Source organism: Phaethon aethereus (assembly GCF_964289735.1).
Source record: "Phaethon aethereus genome assembly, chromosome: 9".
In the NCBI taxonomy this organism is placed as follows: domain Eukaryota; kingdom Metazoa; phylum Chordata; class Aves; order Phaethontiformes; family Phaethontidae; genus Phaethon; species Phaethon aethereus.
The window spans coordinates 12449822-12468979 of NC_138585.1; the positions used below are offsets into that span (position 1 = coordinate 12449822).

The following is a 19158-nucleotide window of genomic DNA, read 5'->3' on the forward strand; positions in this document are numbered from 1 at the left end:
GTTTTTTTTTTTTTCCCTCCTTATAACTATATACAGCTTGAGCATAAAGCCTGAAGCACCCAGTTGAAGTTGTCTGCCATTTAAAATGAGCACAGTGGAAAAGGAGCGCTAGGAGGATGAGATAGGGAGTGTGCTATAAACATTTATAGTTTTATTTATGCTTCTTGTGTTGCTTTGTAGTGTGTTGGAAGGTGTTTGCTGCATTATGGTTAAGAAAAGGACTCCGTTCTCATTGTGGTTTTGCCTTCTTGTAAAAATAAGAATGGACTACTGTATGTAGCAACTATGAGTCAACATCTGAATTCAAGCAGTGATGACAATGAAAGCAATAGCTTGCATGGGATAATGAAGACACAAAGTGAGAAAGAGTGAGAAATTGCCTCAATCAGGGATGCTCAAAGCATATTATACTTCTGCCTACAGGCCAAGAAAATAAATGGATGTTATTATGGTAGCCTGCACCAGCTGAGGATCTGTCCCCATTTATCCATGGCTGCTCAGGTTCCCTGGGGCTCTAAGTAATTCTCTGTGGCTAGTCACTTCAGGCATATGTGATAGTTCCGTCGGTGTTTTCGTAAATAAAGGATGCTTTGACATTGGCGCCAGTTTCTGACTCTACTGAACAGAGCAAGAAAGCGTGGTAGCTGCAAGGCAAGTCTAATGCTTACAGTGCCACATGCCCTGCACCCTAGTGAATCAGCAAATACTGAGAGACAGTACTTGATAAAGCTAAAGGATTTGCCTTGTGTTTGAGGTATAACATTGCGGTCTAGAGAGAGTATATATACAAAAGCTGAGCTGTAAACCACAAAAGCGGTTTTAATTTCTTAAAAGACCTGTAAAGTATAACTTTTCCTCTTGTCAAGAAAGAACACATTGACAAAATCATCAATAAATCAGGCTTTTAAAAAAGGATTTTGTGTAGTTTTTTGTTAGGATGATTGCTGACAGTCTGTTTAGCTTGGTACAACTCAGTGTAGTAGAAAATACCTCAAGGAGCTTGCAATCTAAAAGACAAAAGTGGGAAGGCAAGAGACACTGTGAAACTCGGAAAAGATTAATTATTTTTACATTTTTAAATGTATCACTGCTCCTTTCTGAGACATGTATCTTCTTTCTCTCATGCAAGTATAGTGCAAGTTGAGGTATAGGTAATAAATTGGATTGAAAGCTGTGACGTTTGCTTAATCTTGTTGAAGAACAAGTTCTTGGAGAAGTTGTCACTTGTTTATAATTCAGATTTTCAATGTAAGTGATAGCAAAATGGCATGCAGCCATTATGACTTAGATTTTGAAGTGATAGGGCAATACAAAGGAATGCGGAGACAGAGAATCCAATATAACGTTTCTTTTTCCAGTATTGTATTGAGCATAAATAAGAAAGGATGTAAGCTGCAGACAGTCTTTTGGAATTAAGTTGGGCAAATGGATGATTTTACTGCTTATCAATGTGAAAACATTGAAACAGCATTTCTGAAGATGTGAAAGAAGGAAGTAATGCTACTTTTTGGCCAGTAAACTAAGACATGGCAACTGAACTGGATTTGGCAACTCATTTTGTGGGCTGAGAAGTTTTCTTAATACTTTCAGAATCAGTGAAATGTAAAACTGTGCCCAGCATCAGTTTCAAAAGGAATGTAAGCACTGAGGAGCCCAAATGGTGCCCATTTAAAATGGGAGCTAGTCACGCAAAGTCTGAGATCTTCAGATCACTAAAAGACAGTCAGATCGATGGGAGATAATGTAGTCCCACTGATTTCAGGAGGAAAAATAATGATCTTTGGTGTTTTTTAAAAGCTGTTGTTACTTACTTGATGTTAAGTAAATTCAAATATATATAAGGGTCACGAGGTCAGAAAATATGTGAGTAATCATGCTTCCATAAACTACTGAATAGGGTACCGGAAGACCTGGATTCTGATCTTTACTACATGGAATATTACTGTATTTTAGTCCATGACTCATTTTACATGAAATAGAAACACTTATTTGGACAGCAGCTGAAACCTCCCTAGTGAACACATTAACCACTAGTCTACAGAATAATTTTCTCTCGTTTTCTGGTTCAGTTTAATTAAAATTATTTTCTGCCTTCTCTGCTTTCCTCATCTCATGGATACATATGCAGAACTGGTGAGGTTTGGGCTAGAATTCCTCCAGAAAGTTGGAAGAAATACGTGCGAATCGAACGAGGCAGAGGAAGCAAGCCATCAAGTCCATGCCACTAGCTGATGCAGCAGGCAAGAGGGAGAGCAGGGCCTCTTTTGCTGCGTCGAAAATGAAAACGGAGGCTGCCACAGCATTTGTAGGAATCCCTTTGGGTGGAGATTAGGAAAGCTCAGGGACCAATCAAGACTCAGGAGATTCAGACAGACTATCCGAACCTACGCAGTGATTCCTGACCAGGTGTAATGCACTGTGAATACAGCAAAGGCAACTAGGAAGTTTCAAGGTCACAGCATCCAACACTGTCTACTTGTAAGATTAGTTCAGCAAAGCATGGGTTTTTAGGATTACTGTTTTAGGGTATTTTACATAAATAGTACTTGATATATAAACTTTTATATAAACAGCTGTTCTGTATATTTACTTACATAGAAAATATCTTGGATTTATAAAAACAGAATTTTATGTACAATTTCAAGATTCCTTTATATATTATTTGCCATTACATAACAAGATAGTATATGTCTTTGAAGAAATAATAAAGGCAGAAACTGATAATATATTTTCAAGTGTGTTGAAATCAATTACTTCTTGCTTAGACGAGAGGTAATTTTCTCATTTAAATCTCATAGATGTATTGACTAGCAAATCACTGTTGGTCTGCTTCTGCACTGACAATTCACTGTAAAAAGTTTATATTATAGTGTAGTTAGCTGTTTACTAAATGCTAAAAGCCTCTACTGCTATAGAGAGCCCAGCTTATTTAATATCTACTTTAACCTTTCACATTCAACTAATTCTGGAACAATTTGATAGGTTTGTAATCAAGGGTGCCAGAGCTTTCTTTCCACTCTACATTTTAAAAAAAGAACAGAAAACTCAATTTATGGAGGAATGTTTCACAAGGGTTGAAAGATTCATGAAAGTTGAAGTCGCACAGTTCTCTCCTGTCATTAAGTCCCCCTGCAAACCCAGATATACCAACGTATGCTTTTATTTGTTTAGATTTACAATAGTATTTCTATCACAGCCCATATACTGTGTAAGACCATTAAGGCCTAATTCTCTTGACAGCACCTTTTTTTCTTGTTGCAAGACAAAAGATATGGGTGGGATTTTTTTTCTATGCTTCATGTATAGTTTAAAAATGGAATTAAATGTTCTTGCACTGTGTGAAATACTTGATAGCAGAAAGGAAAACCACAGGAAAGCTTATGTCGTGGTTTAGCCCTGGCTGGCAACTAAGTACCACGCAGCTGCTCACTCCCAGGTGGGATGGGGGAGAGAATAGGAAATAAAAACTTGTAGGTTGAGATAAAAACAGTTTAATAGGCCAGCAAAGACAGAGGTGGTAATAACAATATGATAAAGGAGTACACAAAACCAAGTGATGCACAATTGCTTGCTACCCGGTGATTGATAGCCCGTCCCCAAGCAGTGATTCCCATCCCTGGGCCAGCTCCAGTTTCTCTCCTGAGCATGACGTTACAGGGCAGGGAACATCCCTCTGGCCAGCCCGGGCCAGCTGTCCTGGCTGTGCCCCCTCCCAGCTCCTTGCGCACCTCCCCGCTGGCAGAGCAGGGGAAGCCGAAAGCTCCTTGACTGAGTGTAAGCACTACGACTGCCTAGCAACAACCAAACACACCAGTGTGTTATCAACATTATTCTCATACCAAATCCAAAACACAGCACTATACCAGCCATCAGGAAGAAAATTAACCTATCCCAGCTAAAACTGAACTGAGGCTGAGAAATTTTGGTTTTCTTTCAGACTGAAACAACATTTTAAGTCAAAATGAAATGAAAACTTTCATGCCTTCAAAATGAAAGTTTAATTTCATATTTTCTTGCTGAAGAAATTCCAATATTCTTTGCAAGCAAAATGGGAGAAGAATGAACATATGCACTTTAGAAATTAAGCAAACTAATAAATGTGAAGAACATATTAATTTCATACCCTTCTATTTTTTTTGGCAAGCTGACAGTATTACGCAGATCTTAAAATATGAAAGTTCAGCGAGTTTCCAGAGCAATTATTTTGCAAAAAGCAACAGTATCTGATCAATAATAGAGTTAAGAGGTTTCTTGATCAATACCTACAAAGCCAGGGATATATGATTTATCTCAGTATATGTGTTCATTATTTTTTCTAAGAGCCAGGATTATGTACCACATATTTATCTCAAACTTTTAAAGGCTCAAATTATTTTTCTCTACCTTCTATTTACCCTCAGATAACACAGTTTTGGCATATGCTTGAAGTCAACTGTGTTTATGCTTGCACCAATTTCATTTTGGTGGACTAGTTAGAGATAGAAGTCCAAATTAGTTTGGTAGAAAGTAATAAATCATCAGTTTTGTTCTAAAGCCCCAAGTAATTAATGAAGGTGTTCCCTAGCAGTACTTTAAGATTTCTTTTTGATTCCTTATTTGTAGTTTGAACAAATTCATCATGTTGACTGCTGCATAGCAGCTACCTTTTGTATGACAGTGAGATTACATTTTAATGGAAGAAAAAAATGATTGCTTGAAATGGAGGAAAACTTTTTTTTTGCATACTCAGACATATCAAAACAACAGTATTTTAAGCTACAATAAAACAAATATTTTAACTGATGTGAATCCTGCTGGATGGATTCTATTCCAAGCTATGGGTTTGTTTATAATTTTCTGGAAATATCTATAAGCTCTTCTGGGTTTTTGGAACATGGAAAACTCATCCTATCATTTATTCCTAGTAAACTGAAAGGCATGAATCTTTCTAATTGTGGTGTAATTTTCTCTCTCTCCTGTACCAAATATTCTAGGAATAAAAGTGTGGTTTTAATTTCTTCCTTCCTTTTCTGTTTTCACTAGAACAGAATCATAGCATAGAATCGTAGAATAGTTTGGGTTGGAAGGAACCTTTGAAGGCCGTCTAGTCCAACCCCCGTGCAATGAGCAGGGACATCTTCAACTTGATCACGTTGCTTAGAGCCCCTAGCTCCACACTAGCCATGTGGAGCTAGAAACACAAGGTACTGTCTGCCATGTTAGGAGGCTGTGCCCAAAATCAGACCCTCTGGCCAATAAAGACCAACAGAGCTGACAGCAGGAGTCAGGCACATGTCACGCACAAGTCACAATTGCAATCCAAAATTTCCCATTCAACAGCTGCGCAGGACTGCCTTTCACAGTAGGAGTCAGAAAGCCCAAGTCCTCTGTATTTTGGTCTTTTTAATTTGTTATCAAGCGCAAATGTTTATAAACTTTGTTTAGCCTCATTCAGGCAAAATGCCATGGTGAATAACTCTGACAGATCAAACGCACACCTTATCTTAGTAGAAAAGTACATTGCAAACAAATGATAGGCATTTCAGGAGATCAGTGAGATTCATTACCTGGACGATTTCTCATTTTCAGATCGAAATGAAAGGAAATTATCCAATTTCTTTTTTATAACAACATCCAATACATTTAATGTCCAATTTCATACTGCTTCTTGATTTATAGCATTTACCAGGCTAATCGTGCTCTAGCTACTATTATAAAAGCAGCTATTATATTAACCCTCTCAGCGTGAGTGTGCCCTAAGAAGTGTATTTTTTGCCACAGATAATTTAATGCGTGATGCTGAATATCTCTGGGTTTCAAGCAGAATGCATTTCCCTAATATGTCTTTGGTCAGGAACACCAGACCATTTCCTTTCTTGTAGATACTAGATAAGCACTACGGGTATACGCACCCACAAATCCGGAACTGGTGGTGAAGACCACCAGGCAAAGGGAAACTATCACACCTAGCATTGTTTTTATGTAAAAAAGATCTTTAACTAGGTTCTAAAACAATATTTTCATTTATGTTACTACAGGAGACCAAAGGAAACAAAATGATAAACGGGAATCTGATCTTCTGGTCTCTGTGACCAATATCACAAGTAATTGATAGATTACTGTGCAAATTACTCAAATACTTAATCACAGTGATCTCTCATGTGCTTGACCAAACTTGAAATTACTGATAGTTGTTTACAGTGGCTAAATGTTTTATAGCTGAAGCTAAAACTCTGCCTCTTGTTCTGTCTTCTTGGATCACTTGTTACCCATCCACTGGTGGGCAGAGAGTGACTGACAGCCATGCAGTTCCCTAAGTCAACCCTAAACTACTATTTTTCTGTTACACCAGGAGTATTTTGTGGGAGCAAGGATGGGGCTCATCAGCAAAACTGTGTCTTAAAGATAACACTCTGATAATCGTGGTACAGAGTTCTCTCTGAGCCGTTTTTTCAGACTGTCCATGAACTCACACAAAAGATTCCTTATTAGTTGAGTTTTATTTGAATAACTTTCAAAGTGTTCTTCACAACTGTGAAGTTTACCTTTTAAATAGCAATGGAGGTTTTGTGACCTAAGAGTCTGGACATAAATCGGTAATACCCTAATGCTGAGGAGAGCCTAGGGAGTCAGCAACATGGTTTCTCATGTATATGCAATTAGTGTTAGTGCAGGAACATTCAGACTGTCATCAGTATAAAAGATGCTAGGCAAAATTCTGTCCTTTAGGTGTTCACAGGTGCAGATAGCTGGCCAAATAAGGACAGTAGTAATTTTAAAATAACTGTGGCATTAATGGTTAGACTTGTTACATTAAATTACAAGTGTTTCTGGATTTTGGAGGGTTTCATTAGGATTTAAAAGAATTTCCAGGCAAAGAAAGTGTGACCTCTGTTGAAAGTGTGTCTAGGGTAAGGTAAAAGGAACTCGGTGGGCTGAAGTGGCTTGGCTGAAATTGGGCTCTCAACAGGATTGTTTATTGTAGCACGATTTAAAATACTTACTGTACTGTGGCTAAAGAGGAATATGACCCTGGAAAAAAAAAGCAAGCATTGTTTATTGGAGCTATTTCTGTTGCTGAGAAGGAATACTAGTTAGACCAATTATGGGGAGTCTAAAAACAAGATAAAATAATAAACAGTACAAAGTGCACAGAAACAGCACTTGAAAACATGCTGCCTTTAATTGAACTGTTTGTCTCTATGTTGTGGTCACTCACAAATTACAGCTGAAGATACTTAGGCTGACATTCTATTTTCAATAGTAAATCAACAGATTCTTCAGCTTCACTAAGTTGTTTTCCAGGACTTCAGAGAAAATATGACCCAAAGGAATACGGTTATAGAAGAGAGAACGTCCCAAGGGCAGGAGGAAACATTTAATTATACCTTCTTTTCTAAACTGACCTTCCTTCCTGTTGACAAATGGTGAAAGGAAAATGTATTCAAAGGAATACAAGCAAAACAATAATAATTTATAGCTATTGAATTATGGATCATCTAAAGATATGAACTCATGCTCTTGGCTGTTGAATTCAGAGTATCTCAAGGACTAGCTATGTTTCAGGATGTGAGGGTGAAAAAGGAAAGCTAAGATGCATTTACTCAGAGTAAACCTTCTACTTAATTTAGGAATAAATGAGGAGCAGTAGAGATCGAACTCCTACATGGATCTAGTTCATAACAAATGACTGTAAGGAGATGTCTATCTCATGCTCTTCTCTATGAGCAGAGCAGAATTCAGTAATGGAATACAATATTCTGATGAGGCTCTTCTTAACCAGGCCGTAGGACCACTCCTCCTCGCTTCAGAAGCTGGGGGGGCTCAGTCACCTGCTGGGAAGCCATAAAAAGGGCCCAGTACAGTTTGCACATAAAGGTCTAGGGCAGGAGGTTGTGAAGCATAAGCAAATGCTTTCAGGTCAGTTGAAGGCTGAGACTTGTGTGACCTCTGCCTAAGTTTGTTGTCTTTGACCATCATCTTTAAATACCAGAGACAGGCGCTGCCTGTCCTTTACGCACACAGCAGACTCTTGCAGGTTATGTCCATCTTCAGTATCTGAAAGGCTGCTTCATCATTATCAGGCTAAGATGCAGAGCCCCAACCGGGATAGTGATGGAACAAGCCTTTGAGAGGAATCTCCTGTCAAGTTAAAGGTGAGCAGTTTCTTGTGATGGCTTGATCACCAAGTACAGTTGTTAAGACACAATTCTAGCCTTGCACCCACAGCACAGCAGATGCTGCAAATAGAGGCTGATAGGAAAATCATGAGTTTTAACATTGCTTATGTCTTGTTTAGATCACTTTTAAGACAGTTTGTCCAAGGGCTTCTGTTTAGCAAACATTGTGGGATTAAGCATGGTAATACAAGAGTCCTGTTATATCACCACCTTTCCCATAGATCACATTCATACAGATTTCTACAACTGCGGTATTGAAGATAATTTTCTGTTATAACTGATCTGACACGGAGAGTGGATAAAGCTATCCAACGCTACAACCATATGATGGCAAATGAGAACCCTGGCAGAAGTCAGAAATAGATTTTTAATAAGACAGACTTGTATGTCATGATAAAAAAAGGAAGAAAGCGTCAATCTTTCTGTATAACTGGAAATATATAGTAACGTAGGCAGCACCATCCACCTTGTCTAAACCAGACTGTTAATCTTTTGATCTAAAGCACATCCTTCTTTGTTCTTAGGCTGTGGAAAAGGAAGGTTCCTGTTCAGCACCTCCTGTTCTGGAGCCCTGAGGCTCGGTCATATTTTTACCATTGTTTCAGTCCTTGAGATTTCTTACCACAACCGTTGCTTTTCTAGATAAGGCAGAACTCTTGCCAAATCCCACAATATTGTTTTTTTAATTTGAAGGGCCTCTCCTGGGAAGCAGGAAGAATGACTTTGGAAGCTTAAACTACAGACCAAATCTGATCAAAGCTTTCCACTTGGCAGCGACAAGTGCTGTGGCACTGTAAACTGTGGCATTGTAAACTGCCTTTCTGCAGCATCTCTTTGAACACGGCTGAAGACAGAGAATACTACTATGGAGTTTGGGAATAATGAAAATAATATTTTTGTTACTGAAACAGTAGTGCTATTATGCTGGATGAGATCATGTTGTTACTCCAGTTGCTCTATCGTAAAGTTCTGTCTTTCAGCAGTCTGTAAGCAGCTGATAAAGGGCTGGGATAAGCACAGAACCTTACTCTACCAACCAGGGTTTTTTTTTTGGGTACACAGCCGCGGTCACAAGCAGTCAAGCCACAGTATTTAGCCCCGCTGCCCACCTGCATCCCCAATGCGGTATTTGGTAAACATAAATGCTACCTCAGCCTTTGATATTGGAGCAATAGATTAAAGTGTTGGATACTGAAGGAACCAAAATCCTGTCTTCTTGAAAGAATACCTTATTTGTGAAACATTTTTATTGTAAAGGGTTATATGATATGTTCTTGGGTTGGTGCTTTCTCATAGAAGAGTGCAATGAGGAGATGCTCCTACTGAGAATGCGAGTTTGGACAGCCTTGGTCATCCCAAAAACATGTGATATGCCAGGCCTCTGGCATGACTATTTAAAGAAAGTTGGAGGTTTGGAACTGAAGTTTTAGGTGAACTAGAGATGGCGTGTTTTCAAGGGTAGCCAGACACACAGACATACCCAGTTTCTAGAATACATAACAAAGGCAATGGCTAGATAGGCACAGTGTTAAAAGTTACTGTTCAATGCTGCTTAGTATTTATTTAGAATATGGAATAAAAATCTCCTTATTCGCTGAAGAACTGCTGCAGACAGATACACAAGAGTCTGGAAATCCCTTGACAAACATTTACGCAGGAGGTGATGATAAACGAACAGGACCTAATACCTAGCATAGTGCTTTTACAGGACATGTTTTATTAACAGCTTTGTATTTTTGCTCTGCCTGTCAGGAGAATCCTTTATCCTCAACCTTTCATTGCAGATTTACTGTAAAATGTAGCGCGCTCTTTTTAATCAGAGTACGGGGAATGAAGGGAGACATATATCCAAAAGCATTAGCAGGTAATACTCAACGTCTCTGAAGGTACATTTATTGAATAGTTCAATTTGACTGTGAACTCATGCTTAAATGGCTATCTTTGTTTTGCTGTTGATACATCATGATACTATTCTCATACACTGATGTAGGTGTATTCGTTGTCTGCCAAGAGCAGTACATTGTAGTCCTTTCACATGGAGAGTAAAGGCAATTTTTTTCTAGTTACAGCTCTCAGAAAAGCCAAAAGATAACACTTTAAGAACGTGGTGCAACCAATTCTGCTTGCAGAATGCCAGCTGATAACACTGTAACTGGCTGTGCATGTGCCTCTATTCTCAGAAATGTTACTGCACCAGACAACTGGGAACATTTAAATAGGTGCCGATTTTCGTAAAGGGAACACTCAATGCTTCCTGAAACTCAGAGTTCCAGGTATCTAAAAAAAGAGACAGCTAAAATAAATCAGACATTTCTGAAAATGTATGTCTTGTTCTCTTAGAACAAAGTTAAAAAATGTTCAGACTTTGCTAAGAATTTTAAGACTTGTTTTGACGGCTACTCTGTATGGGTAAATGTACTAGTAACATAGTGAGAATGATTTTTCTTTTAAAACTCTATTTTGACATATAGAGGTACAGAGGCATAAATTCTGCTGTTAGCAGGTCAGATTTCCAAGGCTTTAAGAACCTTTATTAGATTCAAGCTATAGCTTAAGTAGGAGCATATGTTTCAGTATATTTCATTTGTTAAATGAAAAGACCTAGAACTGTGAACCTAATAAACTTGGGTGAACTTCTGGGATCCATTTAAACTTCTTTTTACAAAAGCTCTCCACACAGCTGGCCTCTGCAACCTTGTGAGAAAGTTGAGTGATATGGCTGCATTAAATGGGAGACGGAAATAGAGCCTTTTTCAGTAGCACGTGGCTAGTTTTGGTAATATATCTTACTACATGTTTTGGCAACAATTTGCAAGTATGGTGTAAGCCATACATATTCCTGGAATAAATCAGCTGGTAGTTATCTCTGAGGACACATCTTCTTCTTTTCGCTAAAAATAGAGTGACAGATTATATTTACATTAAGTTGAATTTTAACTGAAAAAAAAGAAAAGCAGATCTGATGCTATTGCTGTGAGGAGAGGTGGAAGATTATGGAAATTCTAGTTATTATGGAAACGAAGATTGTTTTTTTCAGAAGATTATTACTATTATTGTTTTAAACTTGTCATTGTTCTATTCCCTTATACTCTGTTGATATATGAAGAGTCTTGGTCACCATTATGAGAATTTCACAATATAAATTACAGAGAGTGCAATAAATCCTTGAAGCATAGTATAATATGTAGACAATAATATACAACAAGAAGGTTGTATAGATCTTCAGTACTGTCTTTTACCTTGACTAACACTGTAATGCATTACGGTGGAGCAAATGGTAAATATATTAGTGTTAGTTATTTTTAATTTATATTATTTTTATATATCTTCAACTTAATGAGAAGATAGATTTATATATGTTTTAAAACCAAAATGTGGATATGTTGGTCTGTAACATATAAACTGAAGTACTTATCTCTAGAGTAAGACTAACTTGAGCAACCCTGAGGAGTTGAGTTGCATCTTCTGAACTACTGATAGGAACTGTAGCCTATTCCACGTAGCTAGAGTGGGTGCAAATTAAAATGTATGTGAATAAGATTCAATTCATTCAGATAGTCTCAGAAATCACATGGTTCCTCTTTATTATCCTCTGAATACCTCCTGTTCGATTAAATACATTACCTTCTGGATAATCATTTTATGATGAAATGATTAATTGGCAAAAAAAGCACACAGCTTTGGACTGTTATTTGCTTGATCACTGTATTTTTGATGGTTCTGTCTCCTGAGGTTTACCTATACAGCAACTCGTAGGTTACGTAGGGAAATCCAGTGTAATCACTGTGATTTTAAAGCAGCCATTCATGTACTTTTCAGTTCTTGTAAGTACTTAATTTTGATAATGTGAAAAAGTTTATTTCTAGCTGTTTAGATTAACTGATCTAGTACTTTGCTTTGGATTTGAACAATAGTGGTAAATCTGGTTCCCTAAAGCACTGCGGAATCATACAGAAGTGTATGATTCTTTTTATGTAGTATAAGTGATACACATATAAGTGTATGATATTCTTTTTTATGTGATTGATGACATACCAACCCATTCCAATGAGTTCCTTCACAGACAATCATATCATTTTTGTGCTCATAATACAGTTCCTCGGCTTTGTGAGGTGAACCCTCCAAACTAGCATGAAAAATATAATCTCTGTCTCCTAATTTTATTTACAAAAAAAAAAGTGGGGATAGAAGCAGCTCAGCATTGCAATTCAGGCACAGCTGCAAGCACACTTGGGGTATTACACCGAGCAAGGTGGTGTAATTCGGAGCAGCCCCATAACTCTCTCAGCAAACTGAAGTCTGCTAGAATCCATACAGGTACCAACTGTCACGAATTACCACCACCTTTAAATACAACTACTTAGCAAAATTACATAAGACTGAAATGATAAATGCTGGTAGCTAAGGACAAAATTCCATATTGAGGTGTAATAAATTATAAAGACAGTTAAATATATTCACTCAAAAGAGAAATCAGAGCTTCAAGATGTATTTGTAATTACAAACGTCTGTTTAAATTTTTGTCTCAGTTTGACCAAACACTCATAGTTTATGAAGTTGTATGTTCTGATGTAAAGAAATTAAGTGGGAATTGTGAACCTAATAGCTTTATAGTGAGAAAATCTATATGCCAGTTACATAAACATATTAATTGATTGGTAAATCTGCCTGGCAGATCTGCTGGGATTCAGAGGAGATCCCCAAAGAGATGAGCATTTGAGACCAATAATGACTATCTTCTTTCAGTATCTTTGGTAAAATCTATGGTACCGACGGGTAAAGAAAGAGGCACGTGCTTGCATTGAACGTTATAAGTAGTTAATATGAGAGTCAGTCCCTCACTTCTGGTCTTGTAGGCCTTCCCACCTCTGGGTAGTACTAAGTAGCAGAAGAAACGCCATTGTATTCAATTAAATTGTTTGTGTTAGCGAAAGTAAAGTACTTGATGACCCAAGTGACCCAAGTCCTTAGACATGCGGCTACCACCCACCTTCTTTTTCCCTTACCTTATTCTCAAAATTATTCCTTAATCTCCTATTATAGTAATCCAAAGGATTTTGGTCCACAAAATCTGATGAGAATATTCCTCCTCACCCTCGTTTCTGTTGCAATAGGGAGCAACTCTGTTGCTGACCAACAGTGACAAACTCGGAAAGATGGCTGAGAGTGGCGGAGTATATCCAAACTGTCATGAACTTGATTGACATTATAGGACATGAGAGGTATGAAAAAGAGCCAAACTATCACATAAAGAGAAAGCTCCCACGTTGCATATGGATGCCTGCATTTTGTGTTTATACAGTATGCTTGTATGCTAGTCCTTATTTTGCCTGCAAGCTTTTACCTATGCTCTTCATTGAAGCTCCAATTTAGTTAGCCTCAGCTGGTATTTTAGAGCAACAGTCTGACATGAAGCCTTGTTAATCAGACGTCATTTTGTAAACAAGGAAAGCATATACTATATATAGAATAAATTACAAGGGATTGTGATTTACAAGCCTATCTTGATACTGAGGTTTTCTTTGGTGATCTTAGAAACCATGGCAGAGAGCTCTAAATGGATTATGAAGTAACCAGAACTCAGTAGTAGCATTACCCTCTTGTTAAAAGTGAGGTTTCAAAAAAGCAGGATACTACATTTAAATTAGATACTTTTTATTCCACCTCCCTATTTCCCTCTTTGTTCTCGTTTAACCTCCCTTTTCATTCATTGTTGTCTGTGAATACAAGTGACAATGAAGTAATTTAAAAAATAATGTAGTTAAGGAGCATATATAAAACAATAAGTAATAATTAAATGGCTGAATGATGCACCAATGCAGGTAGATTTTCTAGTATATTCTCATTATAATTGGAAACAAATTATTTATGCCATGTTTGTGTAATGGTTGCACATTTTTAGATGAGGGCAAAATCTGCCTTTATAGCTCTTCAACAGTGAGGAGGACACTGCTAACATTTATTCACAGTGTTTAAAGGGAGCAGTAGTGAGACGAACTCTTAGGAAATAAGGATACATCTGACCTAAGTCCAAACCCATAATGAGCTTGGGAAGAACCTGTTCCTTGTGGCCTGGAGCCTCTACCAGGTAGTGAAATACTTCCTTTGTGCTTGTAATACTCTATTAAAAAGCGTAGAAGTAAGCCATAGAAAGCTTAGGAATTTAGTGATTGATCATAGTGATTACATTCTATTTTGATGGTTAATATTGTAAAGAGAGTACTAACCTGATCTGAAGCCACGTGAGCATTGGTGTTGTGCCGCCACCGAATACCCAGACTGTGAAAAACACAATAAGCAGTGCTGTTGTAAACATCATTTGCTTGGGTTGGGACTCTGTGTCTTGAATAGCCAATGCAAATGCTATTGCACCACGTAAACCTTAAAAAAAAAAGACAAGAATGATGAACTTAATGTGATGGAGAAACAGAATTTTACTCTTTTCAGCCCAAACCCAATTCTAAGGGCAGAGGAAATTTGTAGACCATAATCATACTTATAAAATGCTGAATTGTGCTAATTGATAGAATGGTGTTCAATGCAAGTGTCAGCGACTTTGCAAAAGTGGACAATGAAACTACTCTCATATTCACATAATAATCACACATTTGTTTTACATCTGCTAATTCTTTGTCTTGAATAATTGCAAATTAAATACTAATCTGGACTTAATACATGTTAAAATTGAAATCTATTGCCTGAGTTGTTTTACAGACTTCAGTGGGACTACTCATGAAATCAGGTGCAAGTGAGAAGGAAGGTTGGCATTAAAATCTGTACCCAAATAGGCTACTTGTTTCTTGCCTAAAAATTAGAAAATTTCTTTAAAATCTTCCAGTAGGCTAAGAACAGTCATAAAAATTATGACTTAAAAATAATAAGTAGTTTTTAAACGATGATTTTAAGTATCTGAAAAGGGGATGTGGAATAAATGTAGATTTTTAGCTCTTGGTTTGCTGAAATATTATAATAGTTGTAAAATTATACATCTACTGAGACCGAGTAAACAAAAACCTAAAAAATGTGGAGAAAACAGCTAACAGTGAGTTTAAAAAAAGACCCATAGGTAGTAATAAGCTAGCTAAATAGGTCTGCAGAGAGTGACACATTTTAAAAAAAGGGGAATAAAAGCCCACTAGTGCCTCCAGCCCTCAGGATGCATACTACAAATAGTACTCCATATTTTCCAATGCTTTTCATTTATCTATTTAAATTTACTTTATTGTTTTCTAAAAAAAATTCCACAAAATAAGCATAGAGAGCAAAGCCTTCACACGTATACAGTACACATTGAATCCAAAAAGTACTTTGCAAGTATAGAGAGATTAAATCTAATAATTAAACCTCTTGTAAGGCACTGATGGTATATGCACTATCATTTAATCAATTGCTAAAAAGCAGCTATTTTTGGCGTAGAACTCTAAAACTCTTTAAGATTACATAGCTAGAATGTGAATTATGCGGTATGGAAGATGGCCAGTTTATCCAGAGAACAACATAAAGCCATTTCTGCAAGGAAGTACCAGACTGTAGTTACTCTAGCTGAAAATGGTCAGTGGCAGCAGGTTTAAAATCTCTGCATTTATGAAAATAACACTGCAGTCAACAAGTGGACTTGTCCTTGACTTTGTTTTTATGTAAAAGACATCTCTAAGGATGCGCATGCTTTACTATTTTCTCATGGGGAAAAAACATCAGCTCATTTTAAACATGTATCTGAAGAGGGAACAAACAACTATTGAAATAGTCTTCTTCCGGTGGTTATAGTGGTAATCTAGACTACTAGCCCAGACTAAGAGCTTAAATTATTGGTGTCTACCTTTTAGTGGAAAACAATGCTGCTTTCCACAACTGCATCACAACGGTACATGCAATATTAAATCTAGAACATCTGTTTTGGTAAGAGGGAAAATTAAAAAAAATTGTTAATTAATATGCCATTAAGACTCTGTACTTCTGGAGCGCTGGACTGGGTATTTCTTCAGTTTAGAGAAATAGTGAGTGCCTTTGCTACATTTTTCATTTATAAAAGGCTCAACATGGTCTAGAAGAGATAATTCAGTTTCAACTAAAAACGTGTCTAAAGTAAAATAAATGATCAAACAAAGCATTTGCTTCCAACTAACGCAGTGGGAAGTGGGTGAATATAACCTAAAATGTAAAACTCAATGAGAAGCAAGAGACCCTATTACATATATCAAAATACATTCCTGGCAACAACACAAATGAAGGAAGGGAATTTTAACAACCTCAGAAGATGTTAAGATACTGAAATAAACTGAAGATAGGGAAGGTTAGGTTTTCTGTAACACCTCAGGGAAAAATACCAACAAAGCACAATGGAACAATTAGCTCTAGTGGACATTGGTACCTCAGCTACAGCTGCAGAGTGTGGTAGAATGAAAACGCTCTGATGAACCGTTAGCAGAGATTCTCTCCCCTCATCTTTCAACGAAGCTGGTGAGGGGTCTGGAGCACAAGTCTTATGAGGAGCATCTGAGGGAACTGGGGTTGTTTAGTCTGGAGAAGAGGAGGCTGAGGGGAGACCTCATCGCTCTCTACAACTACCTGAAAGGGGGTTGTGGTGAGGTGGGTGTTGGTCTCTTCTCCCAAGTAACCAGCGATAGGACGAGAGGAAATGGCTTCAAGTTGCGCCAAGGGAGGTTTAGATTGGATATTAGGAAAAATTTCTTTACTGAGAGAGTGGTCAAGCATTGGAACAGGCTGCCCAGGGAGGTGGTGGAGTCAGCATCACTGGAAGTATTCAAAAAACATGTAGACGTAGCACTTCAGGATATGGTTTAGTGGGTATGGTGGTGTTGGGTGGATGGTTGGACTTGATGATCTCAAAGGTCTTTTCCAACTTTAATGGTTCTGTGGTGCAGACATGCCGCCATGACAGCAGCTCCACATTTGTGCTTTGATCCTTTGGGCTCTATCATAGACTTCCTACCAGATTTATCTGCTAGCTGTGCCTGCCATTAGGGATTAATCTTTAAGAGGTATTTTTTCATGTGTTGGGACATCCAAAGAAAACCACCCCAAGGGTGGTTCAGAGGCCCACAGAATAGAAAAGGAGTGTACTATTGGGCTGTTTTCTATCCTTCGCTCACACTCCACAAACACATGTCACTCCAAACCCATCTCCTCTGAAAAGTCTTTGAGGGCAGCAGTGTTTGTGAGTGGTGTGGAGAGAATCTGCCAGGAAAGGAGACTTTTCTGTATGTAGATCTGGTGTTTCGATTTCAACTATAGTTCTCTGCTCTTTTCTTCCTTGCTTTCTTTTCTCTTTAGCTGGTTTCATATCTGTCTTCTTGGAAAAGTTCACTTTGACACTTCCCACCGCCATGTACGTATGAGTGTGCAGATGTAAATGCCTGCATAACAGCTGCCTGTACACAGGCATTCTTTTTTGTTTTTCTTCTGCATTTGTGTTCTACCCTTTCAGACTCCACTGCTGCTACAGTGTCTTATATGAACGGCAATGACCCCTGTAGCACCGTGTCCCACAAGCCTCTCTCTTGCTGATTTATATATGCTGTAGAGAAGAGGAAAGCATGGTAAAAAGTAAATAGAGATATTGGAAGAAGAGTGGAAGGTGCAGTACTGTACCTGTGAAATAGTCCCCTCCTAGTCATGTGGCAGCGATGCCCAAATAGCAATTGTGTTATTGCCATTAATAAGTCCATCTGGATCCATTTAGTTTCCTTGCTTTTTAATTTTATTACCAGTTAAAGGTATCATAGCTGGGTCTGAACTGAAACGGGGCATTTTTCACGCAGCACAGTAGTATGTCCCTTATAACTTAAGAAATTAAAATATTTCTTTTTCACATGAGCAAAGACTGCAGGCCTGCTCATTTTAGCTTATTGATGTTAATTTGAGAAGCTCAGGCTTAATTATACAAGGACTAATCTAGTTTTGATTTACAATGGAATATCACCAGGAATCATGATTAAACATAGTTGTAAAAGCGAATCCACCCTCCGTAATGCGGTGTTAAAGGAGTGGCATAAGCAGATGAAGCATGTAATCAATCAAAATGCTGTATGATTCACTTGCAAGCCCTAACTCTTCCAACTTTTCTCAAATACATTAATACTCCTTAAAAAGTAGAACTTAATGACTTCAGTAGAATTCTTTGCAGGGGAAGGTATACTCAAATGCTGATTGACAATATGCTTGCCTGACCTTAATAGCTTTTTTCAGACTTTGATATTCATGGTGATTATGGCAGTAAAACTCAGTAAAGAAAGCAGAAATTGTTTGGTGCATTCAGTAATGAGAGGACTGAAAGCAAAACTAACTCCAAATTCATTGTTTTGCACATCTTAATGTGTAATGCTGTGGTGAGTGAAGCCCAGTTTTCACTGTGATCAACTAGAATCTGGCGCTATACCAGAATATTACTGCTGACCTTATGTAGGCAATAAGCATCTTCCTCCAAACTCATATTCAATGTGGTGTTTACTCATATCAGGAATGTCTCTCTTCTGGCAGTCAGTCTTTTCTGTTTATCGCTATATGCAGTACTATCAGTTTTGGGTAAATAAGAATGTTATTGGCAACTGAGCACAAATCTTAGTGCATGCTAAAAAGCACAATTACACAGAAAATCCACATATCCTAAGTGTCCTGTGAAGTGTGAAGCTGCTGGCAGTGTGAGAGGCAGTCAGTCTTTATTGCTCTACTTGAAGATGATGCCATTTACTTTTTTGTAAAGCTATTTTTCCTCTACAAAACACAAAGTGTTTCTTTGAAAACAGTTAAAAATTACTTTTCTGAGTATTTTAACTTTCATGTTTTAGAAGTTTTCAATACTCCTATTTTCAGTTCTCAGCTGCCAGATTGTTCTGGAAAGCTAATGTGTGAGTTCGGATGTTCAGTTGTTGGCTGCAGGCTACTTTTGGCTCTTAGTTCTGTGGAGAATGAAATTTGACTGGAGAAAACGAGGACAGAAAAGTTGAAGAATAAGATATATTTTAGAAGATTTTTAATT

At 37.7% G+C, this 19158-nt stretch overlaps 1 protein-coding gene across 1 annotated transcript in view; it reads right to left on the minus strand.

Annotated features, from left to right (window-relative positions):
• Nucleotides 1-19158, minus strand: part of SLC9A9 (solute carrier family 9 member A9) — a gene marked incomplete at its 3' end in the record, with an annotated part of 204786 nt that overhangs the window by 69868 nt on the left and 115760 nt on the right. The window contains exon 12 of the mRNA XM_082003926.1: nucleotides 14387-14540. Coding sequence (XP_081860052.1) covers nucleotides 14387-14540 — 154 coding nt within the window. The remainder of the gene's footprint in view (nucleotides 1-14386; nucleotides 14541-19158) is intronic.